Raw genomic sequence first — 17,078 nt, 5'->3', positions numbered from 1 at the left:
GCTGTTTTGGGGCCGAAGGTAAATGGTAAGTGCAGTGTTTGTGCTTAGAGATTTTCTTGCACAAGTCTTTTACTATATAAGCTGTGTGTTTTGTTCAGATGGCCCTGACAATAAAACTTTCCTGAAGAAGCAAATTGTGCCTGATGTTAAGGAAGTAGCTTGGGATCAGGACCAGCATGAGTGAATGGAAGAGAGGAGTAATCAGTCAGGGCCCAATTGGTGGTAACAGTGTTCATGTGGATTCTGCACGAAGCTGCCGCCTGTACCCCATGAAGGCTGCAGGATGGAAGATACTGTTGTTCCATGAGATGCTGCATGTCCTGCATGGCTTCTTTGATGCTTGCTGTCTTTCTATGTTAGTAATGCCAGCAGATCTCAGACTAGGCTGAGCATTAGAATTATCTGAATTTATTTTTTTAAACATAGTATTCTGGCGTCACCATAGGGCGAGGAAATCAGAATCCTCAGGGGTGAGCTGTACAGGTGATTCTGAAGCAGTCAGCTGGGTGTTGGTCCAAAGCTGGGCCTTGAGGATTGATGTGTTGTTTAAGAATCAGAGGTTGAGTAAGATTTTAGATTTGAATCTTCTGTATGGTAGCCATGGGACGCTGGAAATGAACCGGAATTCCCTGGCCTCAGTTGTTTATTTATAAGTGGGATAAGTAAACCTGTAAGGATTAATTGTAATCTATGACCCGGTTACTCTGGTCATTGCCTAGGACACTGAGGCCACATATAAGTAGGATCTGTAATAACCACTATCATATTTACAGATTCAGAAATATTTTAGATTGTATGTGGCGATATAAAACATAAAAGTAGTATGATAATATGTTCTGCATCATGCCCAATATATTATCAAATAGTGACTTCTGTTATTGTTATATCTTCATTCCCAGCTCTCAAAAGTCTTGGCCCTGTGTTCACTGTGTATTTAGGCATGAAGCCCACTGTGGTGGTGCTTGGATACAAAGCCATGAAGGAAACTGACTGATCTGGGAGAGGGGTTTTCTGGAAGAGGTAGTCACCCAGTGATTGAAAGAACTGGTAAAGGACTTGGTAGGTGTGCACGTTCAGCACTGATAATGGGTGTGGGGAGGGTATAAAAGAGGAATTTGAAGAGCCCCCCAGCAGAGCTTGGCACAACCACAAGGCTGGCAAGTGTCAGCTCACTCCTCCTTCCCTAGGACCTCCCTCCTAGTAGGAATCGTGTTCATCAATGGAAAGAGATGGAAGAAGATACGGCGGTTCTCCCTTACGACCCTGTGGAATTTTGGGATAGGGAAGAGGAGCATTGAGGACCATGTTCAGGAGGAAGCCCACTGCCTTGTGGAGGAGTTGAGAAAAACCAGTGGTGGGTGATTTCTGTGCTAACTCTGATGAATGCTCTATCCTCCAGTGACGTCCTTGGAAACATTTCAGAGGCAGCCATATCTTTCATATGGGTAGTGGTTGTCAGCACTTGTGTGGAGGAGGGAAAGAGTTGAGAGCACCAAGGGGGCTTTTGTGTGTCTGTGCTTGTTGTGTGTGTCCACTATGACAGTGCACACAGTGTGGATATAAAGGTCATTTAATCATACTCTCTCTTGCACTTTGGTTGTGTTCAAATCAGAAATCACAAGGAAAGTTTGAGTCATTTCCTGAATTAATTAGAGAACAATGTTTTTCCTATAGCATAAATGTAGGTTATCTATTCCAGAGCATTTCACCAGGGAATACTTATTAAATGGACATGGTAGAAATGACCTCCTCACACTCTTATGGAGCATGAAACAAGTGACATGTGCCTTCACTTAATTGGACTGTATTTACATGTTCTGCCTCACAGGCACATTTCAGAGTTATTTCCAGGGACCAGGCCTATTGTGCTGGTCAGTACTAATGCCATCTGTGGTTTTAATCTGTTCGGCATACCTTAGTGCAATTCTCATCAATTATGATTTCTCTATAAGGACAGCACTATTTTTTAAATATCAGTATTTATTATTTCCTGTAACTCAGTACTCACTGTATTGATTTATACATTTTGAATAAACTCTTGCTACATCATAATTCTGCAAAGTAGCAAGTTATAAAATATTTTATTTAACTAGATTTAAACCTTACCTGCTTACCTTAGCCTTTGCTAAGTGAAATTTGGCTCTGTTTTCAATTTGGGAACTTTGCCCAATCTTACTGGATTATGGTAACAAATGTATGGTAATCATGTACCTCTCATTGCCAGGTGTAATGACCTGTAACGTGTTTGTCACAATGACTGATTTTCAGCTTATGTTACAAATTAACCTGCTTTAAAATTCCTTAAAAGTAAAGGAAAAATAGCAAAGCAGATTTTATCTGTCAGTCAATACAGACTAAGAAATATCCAAGGATTTCCTAATTAGCCTCTACCAATCTAGCTAAAATGAAAGTTCATTTGGTCCTTCTGTGGCTTTATCTTGTTGCTTCGTTTGGAACATGATCCTCTGTCACTTCATTTTCCCCAACTTGCTGCTTTTCTCTCTGTGTGTCTGGTAGGTTGATTATATTTCCTGACGTTGAAGAAATGGCCTTTTGAAGGAGGTGTCCAAAGTGTCCCAGCAGCACACTGCATTTTGTCACTAGAGCTGCATAGTTCCCCTTAGGTAGGCTGCGTTGGTCCTTTAGTTGTGGTGGGCTGACTTACGGTCTGTCTGTTGGGCTTGGTTGCCCCTCAGTCTAGTTGGTTGCCTGTCCCTGCCTTGTGCAGAGGCTATCGGCCATGGTTGGCTGGGCTTTATCAGGAGGTGGCTTGCTGTGGACCCCTGGTGTCTCCGGTGCTAGTGCCGGCCGAGTGGTGGGCAGAATGGGGGTTCAGGAGATTTCAGGCTGGCGCCCAGCACTGGAGGGTGAAGCCAGGTCCTGAGGCTACTGCTGTGCCCCTAGGGGGGCAGAGCTGGGTCCTGCGGACTGGTTATGGGCACCAGGAATCGCAGAGCTGGTGTGGGAATGCTGGTAGGTGGGGCTGGTTCCTGACACAGCAGGTTGTGGGTTCTGGGGTGTCCTGAAGCTTGTGGTGGCCTACTGGTGGGCAGGGCTGGGGCCCAGCCTTTCCCAGGGTTGGTGCTGGCCTGCTGGTGTGTGAGCTGGGTCTGCATGCTGTCGGGCTGTCAGTGTCCTACAGCAGAGTTCACTCTCTGGCAGGTAAGGCTGATCCTGAGGCTAGAGGAGGCTTGCTGGTGGATAGGGCCAGGGATTCTGGGACTGGTGCCTGATCCTTGTGGGTTTGCTTGGTCCTGTGGTCTCTGGCTGCAGGGCCCTGGGGTTCTGGGTTTAGTGCCAGTGCACTGGTGTACGGGGCCAGGTCCATGGCCCTCTGGTGGGCAGGGCTGTATCCAGGGGCAGCTGTGGGGTCCAGGGGTCTTCAGGCAGCTTCTCTACTGGATGGTGAGGCATTGATTTCTGGTCTCCACAGTATCTGTAGAAAAATGAGCTATTATCCTATTGAGGATCCTTTGTACACAATGAGTCACTTCTCTCTTGATGCTTTAAACATTGTTTTGCTTTGGCTTTTGAGAGTTTAAAATATGCCTTCCTTTGAGTCTGCTTGGATTTATCCTCCTCGGAGTTTGTTTAGCTTCTTGGAGCCATAGATTCATATATTTCACCAAATTTTGGAAATTCCCAGCCACTCTTTTTTCAAATATTTATTTTCTGTTCCTTCCCTCTCTCTTTTCTTGGATTCCCATAAAGTGGATGTTGGTACTCTTGATTGAGTTCCATAGATCCCTTAAGCTCTTTTCATTTTTCTTCATTCCTTCTCCTTTCTGATATTCACACAGGAAATTTCTGTTGTCCTGTCTTTAGGTTTGCTGAAAAACTAGCAAACCTGATTCTTAGGCTTCCTCAAGTGTTGTTGATACTTTCTGGTAATTTTTTTTTTTTCTATTTTAGGTATTGTGTTTTTTAGCTCCAGATTTTGTTTGATTTCCTTTTTTAATACTTTTCTCATTATTCCCCACTTTTTCTTTTTTTGAAGTATAGTCAGTTACAATGTGTCAATTTCTGGTGTGCAGCATAATGTCCCTGTCATGCATATATATATTTTTGTTTTCATATTATTTTACATTGAAGACTATTAAGAGATATTGAATTTAGTTCCCTGTGCTATACAGAATAAATTTGTTTTTTAATCTACTTTTATATATAGTGGTTAACGTTTGCAAATCTCAAATTCCCAAATTTATCCCTTCCCACTCCCTCTTTCCCGGTAACCATAAAATTGTTTACTATGTCTGTGAGTCTGTTTCTGTTTTGTAGATGAGTTCATTAGTGTCCTCTTATTTCTTTGCTTCTTTTTGTTTTTGTTTTTGTTTTTTTTTTTAGATTCGACATGTGAGTGACATCATATGGTATTTTTCTCTTTCTGGCTTACTTCACTTAGAATGAGTATCTCCAGGTCCATATATGTTGCTGCAAATGGCTATTCCCCACTTCTTCATACATTTTCTCTGATTTTGTTTAGTTCTTGTACATAATTTTCTTCAGCTCTTTGAGTATATTTAAGACGTGTATCTCAAGACTTTTATCTAGTAAGTCAGATGTCTGGGCTTCCTCAGGAATGATTTGTGTCAGCTTCTTTTCTTGCCTGTTAATGGGCCATACTTACCATCTTTTTTATATGCTTTGTAATTTTTTATTGAATCATTCCTAGGAAAAGGATAATCAACAACTGGAGTATACAACTGAAAACTTGGTATTCACTGTAAATGATTTGTTTGGAGCTGGGACAGAGAGAACGAGCACCACTCTGAGATATGGTCTCCTCCTCCTGCTGAAGCACCCAGAGGTCACAGGTATGACCAACATGGTGGGCAGGGTGATTTCAGAAGAGATATTGGAAAGAGACTGGGAATGCTTCCTACCTTGTTTCTGTTAGAGAAGTATTTAAATCTATTTGAACAGCTTAATTTTTTTCTAATTTAATGAAGGGAGACTAATGGGACATCTTTACATAATATGGGAGGATGACTGAGAAGAGTGAATACACTGTGGGCAGTAGCAGAATCAACAAAGCAGCATCTGGATTTTGTGGGAAGTTATTAGTAGCAGACACAACCTGCATGACTTGGCCTGAAAGTACATCTTGGTTTTATTATAAAGGTCACTTTGATCTGTCCTCATTCTCAAAATGCAGTGTCCTAATGCCAAGGCAGGGAAAATGAAATCTCTCCTTCTTGAAGCATAAGTGGAAATCCTAGAATTTTAGTGAGGCTTCCTGAGATAATTTGTACAGCATGGTAAGTGCTTTAAAAGTTTAGATTCACAGCTCTCTCTTCCTTGGCGCTACTTACAGAGGTGGCAGCCATCTCCTGGTTGGCATCATGGCTGCCCTCAGACCCCCTCGTGAAGCCCAAGATCCTTAAAAAGAGGACCAAGAAGTTCATCTGGCACCAGTCAGACTAGTATGTCAAAATTAAGAGGAGCTGGCGGAAACCCAGAGGAATTGACAACAGGGTGCGCAGGAGGTTCAAGGGCTAGATCCTGATGCACTGCATTGGCTACAGGAGCAACAAGAAAACAAAGCACATGCTGCCCAGCGGCTTCCGCAAGTTCCTGGTCCACAACGTAAAGGAGCTTGAAGTGCTGCTGATGTGCGACAAATCTTACTGTGCTGAGATTGCTTACAATGTCTCCTCCAAGAACCGCAAAGCCATTGTGGAAAGAGCAGCCCAGCTGGCCATCAGAGTTACCAATCCCAATGCCAGGCTGCACAGTGAAGAAAACAAATAGACAGCTCGTGCACATTGTATTTGTATTAATAAAACCATGAAACTAAAAAAAAAAAAAAAAAAAATTAGATTCACAAAAAACTGATATGTGTATAAAGGAATTTTATTACTCCAGAAGGTTGCTTCCAGAAAAGTGGTTATTGCCAAAATAAGAATTTTGAGAGGTCAATAATTTTGTCTTTCACAAAGAACTTTTTGTTAAAAATTAACCTTTAACGAGTTATGATTACACACCTGTTTAGAAACATACATTATCTTGCCCTGTGTCGGATCCCACTGCAATGAATATAAGCTATGATAAATGAGCATTAGCCTTTTAAAGTTGGAAAAGCGGAGGTCAAGAAACAGCCAGCAAATCTCCAACAAATTTCTGAAACACAGAGAGCATATTGAGGGGTGATAATGAAGTCAGCAGAGAGGATGAAGCTGTGACCTTAATGTCAGAAGAGGAGGTTCCACAGTGAGGAAAAGTCACTTGTGTCCTTGCAATCCTGTAAGGCTCAGCATTTGTAAGTATCAAGTTTCAGAGGTGGCAGAGGGAGAAATAGGCTGATAAAGGTAGCTCTCCCCAACATGTCCCTTTGACAACCCTTTTCATCAGGTGACTTTTCCCCCAGTAGAATGAGAGAGGTTTACTCTCTAGAGAAACTGAACCTAAGAGGTCCTACATGCAGGGGCACTGGGCAGAGGTAGGGGAAAGTGTGAGGTACACAGCTGGGGGGAAAAAAAGAAAAGTTAGGTAAGAATCCACTTCTTGAATGCAGAGACTCTTAGCTCCTTTCTCCATCCTGCTTCCTAAATTTTAGCAACCAGAGGAAAAACACCAGAGTGAATACTCTGGAGAAGCAACCTCCAACTTTTGTCATGTAGATAGTAAATTCTTTCAATACGTATAGCAAAGTGAACAAAATTAAAACATCCACCCTAAGACAAAGAGTCATGAAATTTCAGAACACTCGGTAAAAGGGACAATCACAAAAATTTTCAGTTACATATATCAGGTCATATACAAAAGATTAGGATTCACAACAGCATCGAAAATCTCAAGAGCAACTATCCAACTGTGTGTTAATAAAAAGAGGGTATTTTCAGGCCTCTTAGTTTGACAAAACTTTCCCCCTCTTTTCCTTTTTTCATTCAAATGCCTGAAGTCATGTTAGAGGAAGTCATGGGCTGCAGGAATTTGGAAAACTCAAGAAGGAGAATGAAAGTGTCAGGGCAGTTGCTAGATACCAGTTCTCGACAATATCCATTTCCAAATAGATTAGGTGGCTAACACAGGTGTGAGGCGGCACACCATGAACAAAAGAGAGGATTCTGATTGGGGTTTCATAAAACTAGGGGAATGATTATTAGGAGTTTGAAGCATCTATCTCAGTGTTTGGAATTAATTCTGATTCTAAATCAAGATACAGCATTTTACAAATTAAACTAAAGAGACAAGGCTAAGTCCAAGAGAGTACCAAAAGTGAAGCATGATCATAGTTGTCTTAACAGGGACCATTATTTATGGAGTTAGAATGATGTTAAAATGAATATTCTAACAGCCAGAAATTGTAGTCTAAATATATTGGGGAATTGGACTAAAGGGATTTGTGAGTGTGTGTGGTTGCATTTTGCATGAGGTGGGGATGGAGATGTAAATTCCCAAGTCTCATACCAGGAAATCAGATATTGTTTAAAAACCTGTAAGTAAGAAATAGAAACAGAAAGTTGTTATAAATAGGACATAAACTTCTGAATAAACTGCTAGAATGCTGAAAGTGGTGGCATCTGGCACTTGGAGGATGAAGAGAGTACCACTGCAAACTGCACACACACAATACACAAATACATGGAAACACATAATTATAATGTGACTTCTCAACCCCTGTATTATTTTGATATAAAATTAATATTTGATTCTTGTTTTTCTTCTGCAGAGACAGTAATTCCTTGACATATGTTGTTTATATTTGAAGTGTTTCATCATTTCTCTTTGTATTATCATGTATTCTAATACATGGTACCTGTAACTGTATCTTGGGTCTAGCTTGTAGGAGACTTACATCTATCTATATTATGGCAATTCTGTATGTTAAGGTACATTTCTGGGCATATAATGGATGTTTGTAATGATGTGGGGACACTGTCATGAGGTTTCATTTATCCCTGAATTGGTATGCAAATATGAAATGCATTTTTCTCTTTTTCCATCAGTCTTGCTTGTCTCTTATCAGCTAAGGTCCAGGAAGAGATTGACCATGTGATTGGCAGACACCGGAGCCCCTGCATGCAGGACAGGAGCCGCATGCCCTACACGGATGCTGTGGTGCACGAGATCCAGAAATACACTGACCTCGTCCCCACCAACATACCTCATGCCGTGACCTGTGACATTAAATTCAGAAACTACCTCATCCCCAAGGTAAGACTGGTTTCTCTTACACTGACCTCAGTGGTCTTGAAGTTCCATTTTCACAGTGTGGGTGAATCCTCTATGAGCTCTAAGAAGATGAGAAAAGTTAAAAAAAAGTCATATATATGTCATCTTGATGGATTTTTTGTTGTTTCCAGTTTAGTTCACAAAACTTTATAACGGGTTTTGACACCCAGCAGTGAGTGTCTTCCAGATTTGTTCTGCTCCTTTTATATTGTTTAGATAATCTCAGGTGTTCACGTTTCCAAGTGAATTTGTTTGATTACCAAAACACACTGCTGGAATTTTTATCAGGGTGACATTAGCTCTATTTGTAAAGACTACACATCATGACACATTGAATTTTTCAATTACTAAATATGATATACTACTAATTTTGAAAGGCTTTCTTTAATTTTTTCAATAATTTTTTTGGTGCATTGGCTTGCATATCTTTCATTTAGTTTTCCCAAGGTGCTTATTGTTACAAATTTTTTTAAATGCCTTTTCCATTCTTTTAACTGGACTGTGAAATATGATTGATTTCTCATTTTGATGACTTTGTATGTAGCAACCTTGCTTAATTTTAAATAATTACCAAAAATGTCTCTAGATTTTTTTATATATAAACATTTTTTAATTGAGTTATAGTCATTTTACAATGTTGTGTCAAATTCCAGTGTAGAACACAATTTTTCAGTTCTACATGAACGTACATACATTCATTGTCACATTCTCTTTCGCTGTGAGCCACCACAAGATCCTGTATATATTTCCCTGTGCTACACAGTACAATCTTGTTAATCTATTCTACATCAAAATTGTCTCTAGATTAACCGCAATTTCTCTATATGTTGTTCTCCTATCTGGGTTAATATCTTTGTTTTATTTCTAGTCTGTAGGAGAGTGGGGGTTAACATCTCACTGTTGAGAATGAGGTATTATGTACATTTTCTTATTTTTTTTATCAGATTAGGGAAATTTGCCCTCTCATTTTTAATGATTTTTTTTTTTTTTTTTGCTCATGAATGCACAACTTTTTTTCATATCGATATCTGCAACTACTGGTATGTTGTGTATTCTGGCCTCACTCTTCCTACTAAATATACATAAGTATATACACACACAGCTGGACTTGATTTGTTACATCTTGTTCAGGACCTCTCTGTTTATATTCATAAGAGATTTTTGGTCTACAATTTTTCTTTCTGAAAATCTTCTCCTTACATTTCTGTTATCTAGGTAGTGCTGGCATCATGAAGTCAGGTGAGAAATGTTCCCTAATGTGGGTGTATTTCGTTGTGTTCCCCTCTTCTACTTGTGGCCACTTAGTTGTGTCTTTGAAATGCCCAATAACTTTTGGTTAAATATCAATTATTGTAAATGAAAAGAATTACAGAGTTTCAGAGATATTTATCTTCTTCCAGAAACGGTTCATCCCTCTCCTACTAGGCAGTCAGAAACATGTAACACCTTCTGTTTTGAGTATAACTGGGACATTGACACAGATTAAAATCAAGTTCAGATGTCAGCTTGCCTCTCCGAGAACTCTTAACTATGGACTACTGAGACACATTTTCATTTTAGCAGATTTCTAATTCTTTCCAACACACAGTTTCTCTATATATTCAGACTTTCTAGTTGGCATGCTACAGGCTACTCTTATCCACTTGAAGTCAAGACATGTTACTATTAAAATTGAAAAATAATATAACTAAAGTTTGTATTTTTGGGGGGAAAGTAAGTAATGAGATTTGTAAGGCTGCAACTTAATGCCAATCTTTGGAGGAAACGAATTGATGAGTTTAGTAAGAGATTATGGGACATGTCTCAATGATCACAGATTTGGTATAAGAGTTAGCACTTCAGGTACACTACTTTTTCACCAAAGGACACAATGAGAAAAAAATTTTTTTTAATATTGGAGTCTAAGGTAATAATTAAGCAAACCTGTTTCTCTTCTTATTTCTGAGTAAATGGGAAACAATGAATTAGAAATCAGAATGGGATTGACCCCTTCTCACATCCACTAAATCAGGAAATGACAGTTACGTTGTCACTTGCGTGTTCCAAATGCACATATTGGGAATGACCATTCCCCTCTGCATGGACATCCCAGTGTAGAAATATGAACGTTGGGTGGCTGATTCTACCCTTTTACCAAATAGATGACTTCTGCTACTTAAGGTTGGAGCCACTGAGGAAGGTGGAGATAATGGCCCAAGACAGGAGTTGGTAAACCTTTTCTATAATGGGCCAGAATGTAAATACTTCAGAATTTAAGAACTTGAAATGTCTGATGCCTTTGTACACTTTCGTACACAGTGCCGTTGTAGCATGGACGCAATCATAGGACATTCTTAAACGAGTATGGCTGTGTATCAGTCTTTATGGAAGTTGAAATTTAGATTTCTTGTAATTTTTGTATGTCACAAAATCTTATTTCCCTTGATTTCTTTTCAATTAAAAGTGCTTAGATCATGGTCTGTACAAAAACACATATTAGGGTGTACTTGCATACAGATTGTTAGTTATCTATATCCAAGACAGTTTGTCTAATAGAACTCTATGCAATGCTTTGAGATTGATTTGTGGGTAGATTTTGGGGGGGGTGGTTATCTATAGAATATTTTCCAGCACAGGGTCCCAAAGATTTACCCTTATCTATTTCTAAAACTTTATAAGTGCTTACATGTAGATTGTTATCCATTCAGGTAATTTTTACTTATGTTGTGGAGTAATGGTTGTGCTTCTTTTATTTTTTCATGAATATCCAGCTGTTCAAGCAACATTGATGAAAATTTATTAACTTTTGTATCTTATTGAAAGATTTTCATATATTACTTGTATAAATATATAAAAGGGAATAATATCAAAAACAGAATCAGACAAACTTTTATATGACAAACTTAGGGGATAGACATTTTCCTAAGTATGCATTAAATATTTCTAAAACCTAAAAATGTTTAAAACACATGCATATATATGTAACATACAAAATTTGTGTATCTATCTAGTTTTGCAATGATAATGGAAACGATCAAAAAACAATCTATAATAAGAATAGACAAAAATTTTATTTGAGCCAAACTGAGAACTATAGCCCAAAAGCAGCCTCTTGGATAACTCTGAGGAACTGCTCTGGAGAAGCATGGTTTTCAGCAGTTTCTTATGTTGTCAGAACAAAGAACATCAAACAACCTAGGAATATATTCCTTCAAGATTTAAAAACAAAACAAAAAAACAGATCAGCACATACACAGTGAGGCATATGGCTGTGGCACCTGCACACCTGCACAGGGAGTCTGATCATTGAAGGAGTTCAAGCACTGGCATCCAAGGAAAGGAGGAATTTACTCTCGATTTTTAACATGGATATTATTTATTTCTGGCCAATGTACTCTTTTCTTTAGTGATTAAAGCAGACGAACAGTGTATGTTTGATAGGCTATAAACAGGCAGTGTTAGTTAAGATAAAATTCAAGTTAAATCATGTATAAGCCAGAATGACTTCCCCATAACTCAGTACGAGAAAACTATTTCCATTAACATCCATTTATAAATCCATCAAATCCTCACTACTTCAGTATGTTTATCTCAGCAATGATTTTTGTATGGAGAACAATAGTAGCATTTATATTTAAGTGTTACCATGGATACAATATTATCTAATGTACAGCCTATACTTAAAATTTCCCAATTTTCCTGCAATAACCTTTATGGCTTCTTTTTCTTTGCAAAGCAATAGCCAGCCCAGGAACAAGCATATAATTTGGTTACCTTTTCCCTTCAATCTCCTGTTATCAGTTCTCCATTTTTTTTTTTTCAGTACTCTTAACTTTGTGAAGAGTTTAGTAGTCATACATAATTATTCCTCAGGCTGGTTTTGTGCAATTGTTTTCTAGAGATAGATTCCAGTTACGATTTAGTAAGAGAACCTCATGGGTGCTTTGTATGTCCCACTGAAGTTCAGTGGGGAGGTGGGGGGCACATAATGTCACTTATGCTATTATTGGTTTTGCAGTGTTGTTCACATGATAAAGTAAGATATGCCAGATTTCTCTGTGGCAGAGGTCATTTTCTTTACACTTAATAAAAATCTACTGCATGGTACTGTAAGGCTTTGTGAGTAGCATATTTTTCAAACAATCACCCAACAATTTTAGCATTAATCGATAAAACTTGTCTAAATTAAAGATCCTAAGCAGAATTATTGTGAAATGATTCCACTAATTTTATCATCCTTTCAAATCTAAGATTAATCTATAATAAGTGTACCTTGTATTTTTAAGATACACTATCTGCATGGCAATGATAAACACTAATATTTGTTACTGTACTTATTGTTATTAGCAAGAAGAGGTTATTTTTCAATTTCAATTTCTTTTTTTATTTAACATTTTTTTAAATTCAGTTATAGTCATTTTACAATTTTGTGTCAAATTCCAGTGTAGAGCACAATTTTTCAGTAATACATAAACATACATGTATTCAATGTCACATTTTTTTCGCTGTGAGCTACTACAAGATCATGTATATATTTCCCTGTGCTATACAGTATCTTTTTTTTAAACATTTTTATTGAGTTATAATCATTTTACAATGTTGTATCAAATTCCAGTGAAGAGCACAATTTTTCAGTTATACATGAACATATATATATATTGTCACTTTTTTTTTCTGTGAGCTACCATAAGATCTTGTATATAGTTCCCTGTGCTAAACAGTATAATCTTATTTATCTAGTCTACATTTTGAAATCCCAGTGTGTCCCTTCCCACCCCCCACCCGCTTGGCAACCACAGTTTGTATTCTGTCTATGAGTCTGTTTCTGATTTGTATTTTTGTTTTGTTTTGTTTTTAGATTCCACATATGAGCGATCTCATATGGTATTTTTCTTTCTCTTTCTGGCTTACTTCACTTAGAATGATATTCTCCAGGGACATGTTGCTGCAATTGGCGTTATGTTGTCATTTTTATATGGCTGAATAGTATTCCATTGTATAAATATACCACATCTTCTTTATCCAGTCGTCTATTGATGGACATTTAGGCTGTTTCCATGTCTTGGCTATTGTAAGTAGCGCTGCTATGTACATTGGGGTGCAGGTGTCTTTTTGAAGTAGGGTTCCTTCTGGATATATGCCCAGGAGTGGGATTCCTGGGTCATATGGGTAAGTCTATTCCTAGTCTTTTGAGGAATCTCCATACTGTTTTCCACAATGGCTGCACCAAACTGCATTCCCACCAGCAGTTCCCTTTTCTCCACAGCCTCTCCAGCATTTGTCATTTGTGGACATTTGAATGATGGCCATTCTGACTGGTGTGAGGTGATACGTCATTGTAGTTTTGATTTGCATTTCTCTGATAGTGATATTGAACATTTTTTCATGTGTCTATTGATCATTCTTCCTTGGAGAATTGCTTGTTTAGGTCTTCTGCCCATTTTTGGATTGGATTGTTTGTTTTTTTCTTATTAAGTCGTATGAGCTGCTTATATATTCTGGAGATCAAGCCTTTGTCAGTTTCATCTTTTGCAAAAATTTTCTCCTATTCTGTAGGTTGTCATTTTGTTTTACTTATGGTTTCCTTTGCTGTGCAGAAGCTTGTAAGTTTCACTAGGTCCCATTTGTTTATTCTTGCTTTTATTTCTATTGTTTGGGTAGACTGTTCTAGGAGAACATTTTTGAGATGTATGTCAGATGATGTTTTGCCTATATTTTCTTCTAGGAGGTTTATCATGTTTTTGATCCATTTTGAGTTTATTTTTGTGTATGGTGTAAGGGAGTGTTCTAGCTTCATTGATTTACATGCTGCTGTCCAGTTTTGCCAACACCATTTGCTGAGGAGACTGTCTTTATTCCATTGTATATCTTGCCTCCTTTGTCGAAGATTAGTTGACCAAAAGTTTGTGGGTTCAAGAGGTTATTTTTCATTAGCTCAGATGTCTATTTACAGTAGCACTATAAACAGACAATTCCAGACATTTCAAGTCCAATAGAGACTTCATTTGAAGCCATAATCCACCTATGAGATGAGTGAAAATTGAAGTGAAAAAAATAAAACAGATGGTGGGAATGTACACCAGTGTCCAAACTTGGTGATTAGCAGAATGAATTCATAAGGTTGGCACCCTAGGACCCATGTTCTCAGTACTCCAAATGCTACTGAAGATCACTTTAGCAACATCCTGACACTAGTCTTAAACTTATCCTTGTTTATTACTGAGTATGTCTGGCTCAAAATGCCACTGCCCTTCTGTGGACCTAGGATTCCCTATCTATAGATCTGTTGACTGAAAAGAAAAAGAAAAAGTCACAACTTGAGAGTTACAAGTTAAGTTTTATTTTGGGTAAAATGAGAACTACAGCCCAGGAGATACCTCTGAGGCTCTGAGGAACTGCTCCCAAGATTTAGGGATGGGAGGAGATCAGTACACACAATTCTGGTGAAGGGGATACCTGCAATTGAGCTACATTTTGGCAGAGGTTTGCTTGCTGCTATTCATGAGGAGGTGTCGTCATTAATGTTTTTAGTATCTAACTAGATATGAGAAGATGCAAGAAATAGGGCTCATGAAATTTTTCTCCTTAAAATATCTATCTGAAGTCCTCTTCTGCCAGGTTTCCCAGGGCACAGAGTGCCTCATTCCTGATCTCCACTCTTAACTCTTTTCAGGGTGTGCTGGAGGTCACCAACTATAGTGGCTCAAGACTTCATTCTTACAGAACCAAATGGCAAGGGATCACAAGATTGGACTAAATGATCTGCAGCATTTCTTTTTAGCTCCATGTCTTTTTCATACTTCAGTTTCTTTTCATCTGTTCTTTCCAGGGCATAGACATTAATGTCACTAACTTCTGTACTGTATGATGACAAAGAATTCCCCAACCCAGAGGTGTTTGACCTTGGCCACTTCCTGGATGAGAGTGGCAACTTTAAGAAGTGTAATTACTTCATGGCTTTCTCAGCAGGTAACAAAAATCTATTTCCTTTAGTACTTCAGAGAACAAGATGCCATCTGGAGATCAGATAGGACTTACATAATTCTTACTCTGGGGCTAGTAGAAATGCTCTTTGTCCATGATGTGGAGCAACAGTCCCAATACACACACTGTCTCTCCCCATGATACATCCTCATTATTGGGCTAAATTACTCGACCTTGGAAAGATAACCCAGTTCTTTCAAATTCAGAAATAAAACTTAAGCTAGATAGTGAACATAAAAAAGAAGTGCATCTTATTAGCCCAAAAGAACCATGTGTTATAAAACTTGAAACTTCAGGGTATGTTGGAGATTGATGAAGAGCAGGTATACTTAGAGCAGAGAACAGAGGCTGTGAGGAATGGAAAGAAAGATGTTGAGACCATTAGACCAGGAACAGAAAATGTAATGACTATATGTGTGTTTCTAGAAAAAGATGATAGAAACTTGAAAATATGAAATTGCAGTATTAATGTAAGAATATTAATACAGTGCTTGGCATAGTGCTAATATTCAATAAATACTTGTTGAAAGAAGGATACCTATTTAGATGAGATGTTAGGTGCATAGCATGTATGTCAACCCTTTGTCCATGTGTCTATTCAATGATCCTGTCTTCCATTCAACCATTCATCAAATAGTTACTGCATCGTCTCTTTCTGACATCCAGAAACACAGTGTTCAAGGAATATGTATTCTCTGTGTTTGTTATTTTCAGGAAAACGTATTTGTGTAGGAGAGAGCTTGGCCCGCATGGAGCTGTTTTTATTCCTAACCACAATTTTACAAAACTTTACCTTGAAATCTGTGGTTGACTCAAAGGACATTGACATCACCCCAGTTGTCAATGGGCTGGCTTCTGTGCCACCTCCTTACGAGCTCTGCTTCATTCCTGTGTGAGGGAAGGTAGATCATATGCCTTTTTCAGTGCTATTGTTTTCAACTCCCTCTCATGTGGGGTATTGTTCACTTTTTTCCAGTCAGTCTTTCCTGAATGCCTTCTCTGATCAATCCTCTTCTCATCATGCAGTTTCACCTCAGAAGTGTATGTGCTATTCTTCATACTCTGTAACATCTGTATTGGCCACCATGTATGCTAGCACTTCTCTAATACTAAGTAGTACTATATACATAGTACTACACACAATACAAAATAGAACAGAATGAGTAGATTATGCCAATGCAAGCCATTTCCCCTGTGTATAATCTTAATAAAAATTATAATTTGATGAGCCAGTTCTCAGACTTTCCTTCTTTTGTGCACATTGCAATTAAGAAATAAAAGAAAAAAATTAAAGAGGTCATGCTGGTAATGATATGCACAGAGAAGAATAAAGGGACCAAGAATAGAAAAGCTCCCTTGGATAAATGTCACCTAGAGTTACTTGAGGTTTAGATTTGAACATGAAGGAAATTGTTTCACCCTATAAGGAAATATTGAGGTCAGTGGTAGGAGTTAAATTCAAAGTAAGCCAGAGAAACTCACAATTGAAAATCAGAACAGGAACCATTAAACTGTATACAGGAAATCACTAGAAAAAAAAAAAAAAAGAAAGAAAAAGAAACCAAAGCAGATTCTTTGAAAAGTTCAATAGAATTGATAAGCCCTTAGCCAGGCTATCCCCCCAAGATCAAGAAGACACAAATTACACAAGCTATAATTAAGAGAGGGGCCACTGCTTTGATGCCACAGACATTAAAAAGGATAATAAAGGAATAGTATTAACAACTCTTGTCCACCAATTTGATAAGGAACTGCCCATTTCAATTAAGTTAAGTACACAATCTTACAAGAAGGAGTAACATTAGTAACGTGGCATAATAGGAAGCTCTCAACTCTCCTTCCCTCGGTGGACACATTGATTCAAAGCAACACATGAACAATTTCATAGTCAAAAATCCAGAAACTAGTTGAAAGACTTCAGTACTCTTAAAGAATGTGAA

General features: G+C 38.2%; 2 protein-coding genes and 1 pseudogene across 5 annotated transcripts in view; 2 read left to right on the top strand and 1 right to left on the bottom strand.

The window, feature by feature from the left end:
• LOC123613150 (uncharacterized) overlaps window positions 1-17,078 on the bottom strand; it is a 129,340-nt gene that overhangs the window by 39,922 nt on the left and 72,340 nt on the right. For all 4 annotated transcript variants that reach the window (XR_012510195.1, XR_012510193.1, XR_012510194.1 and 1 more), the window contains exon 3: window positions 15,932-16,026. The gene's annotated coding sequence lies outside the window, so the exon portion shown is untranslated. The remainder of the gene's footprint in view (window positions 1-15,931; window positions 16,027-17,078) is intronic.
• On the top strand, window positions 177-15,994 carry LOC105081896 (cytochrome P450 2C8-like). Its single transcript, XM_074373115.1, has 7 exons — window positions 177-355; window positions 1,122-1,358; window positions 2,729-2,973; window positions 3,029-3,162; window positions 4,673-4,814; window positions 7,970-8,157; window positions 14,828-15,994. Exons 1-7 carry the CDS (start codon window positions 177-179, stop codon window positions 14,909-14,911), a joined length of 1,209 nt encoding a protein of 402 aa, XP_074229216.1. The 3' UTR covers window positions 14,912-15,994.
• Window positions 4,986-7,981, top strand: LOC123613143 (large ribosomal subunit protein eL32-like; annotated as a pseudogene).

The sequence above is a fragment of the Camelus bactrianus genome, chromosome 11 (genome assembly GCF_048773025.1).
Source record: "Camelus bactrianus isolate YW-2024 breed Bactrian camel chromosome 11, ASM4877302v1, whole genome shotgun sequence".
Taxonomy (NCBI): domain Eukaryota; kingdom Metazoa; phylum Chordata; class Mammalia; order Artiodactyla; family Camelidae; genus Camelus; species Camelus bactrianus.
Note: the sequence above shows the minus strand (reverse complement) of the source record. Positions and strands in the feature narration are given on the sequence as shown.

What these genes read in the sequence shown, in the direction of transcription:
- LOC105081896 (XM_074373115.1), top strand. Translation starts at nt 177, where the DNA reads ATGAGTGAATGGAAGAGAGGAGTAATCAGTCAGGGCCCAATTGGTGGT. An exon ending in TTGAGAAAAACCAGTGGTGG is followed by an intron (nt 1,359 to 2,728) that starts GTGATTTCTGTG and finishes TGCCTTGTGCAG; the next exon opens with AGGCTATCGGCCATGGTTGG. An exon ending in GAAGCACCCAGAGGTCACAG is followed by an intron (nt 4,815 to 7,969) that starts GTATGACCAACA and finishes GTCTCTTATCAG; the next exon opens with CTAAGGTCCAGGAAGAGATT.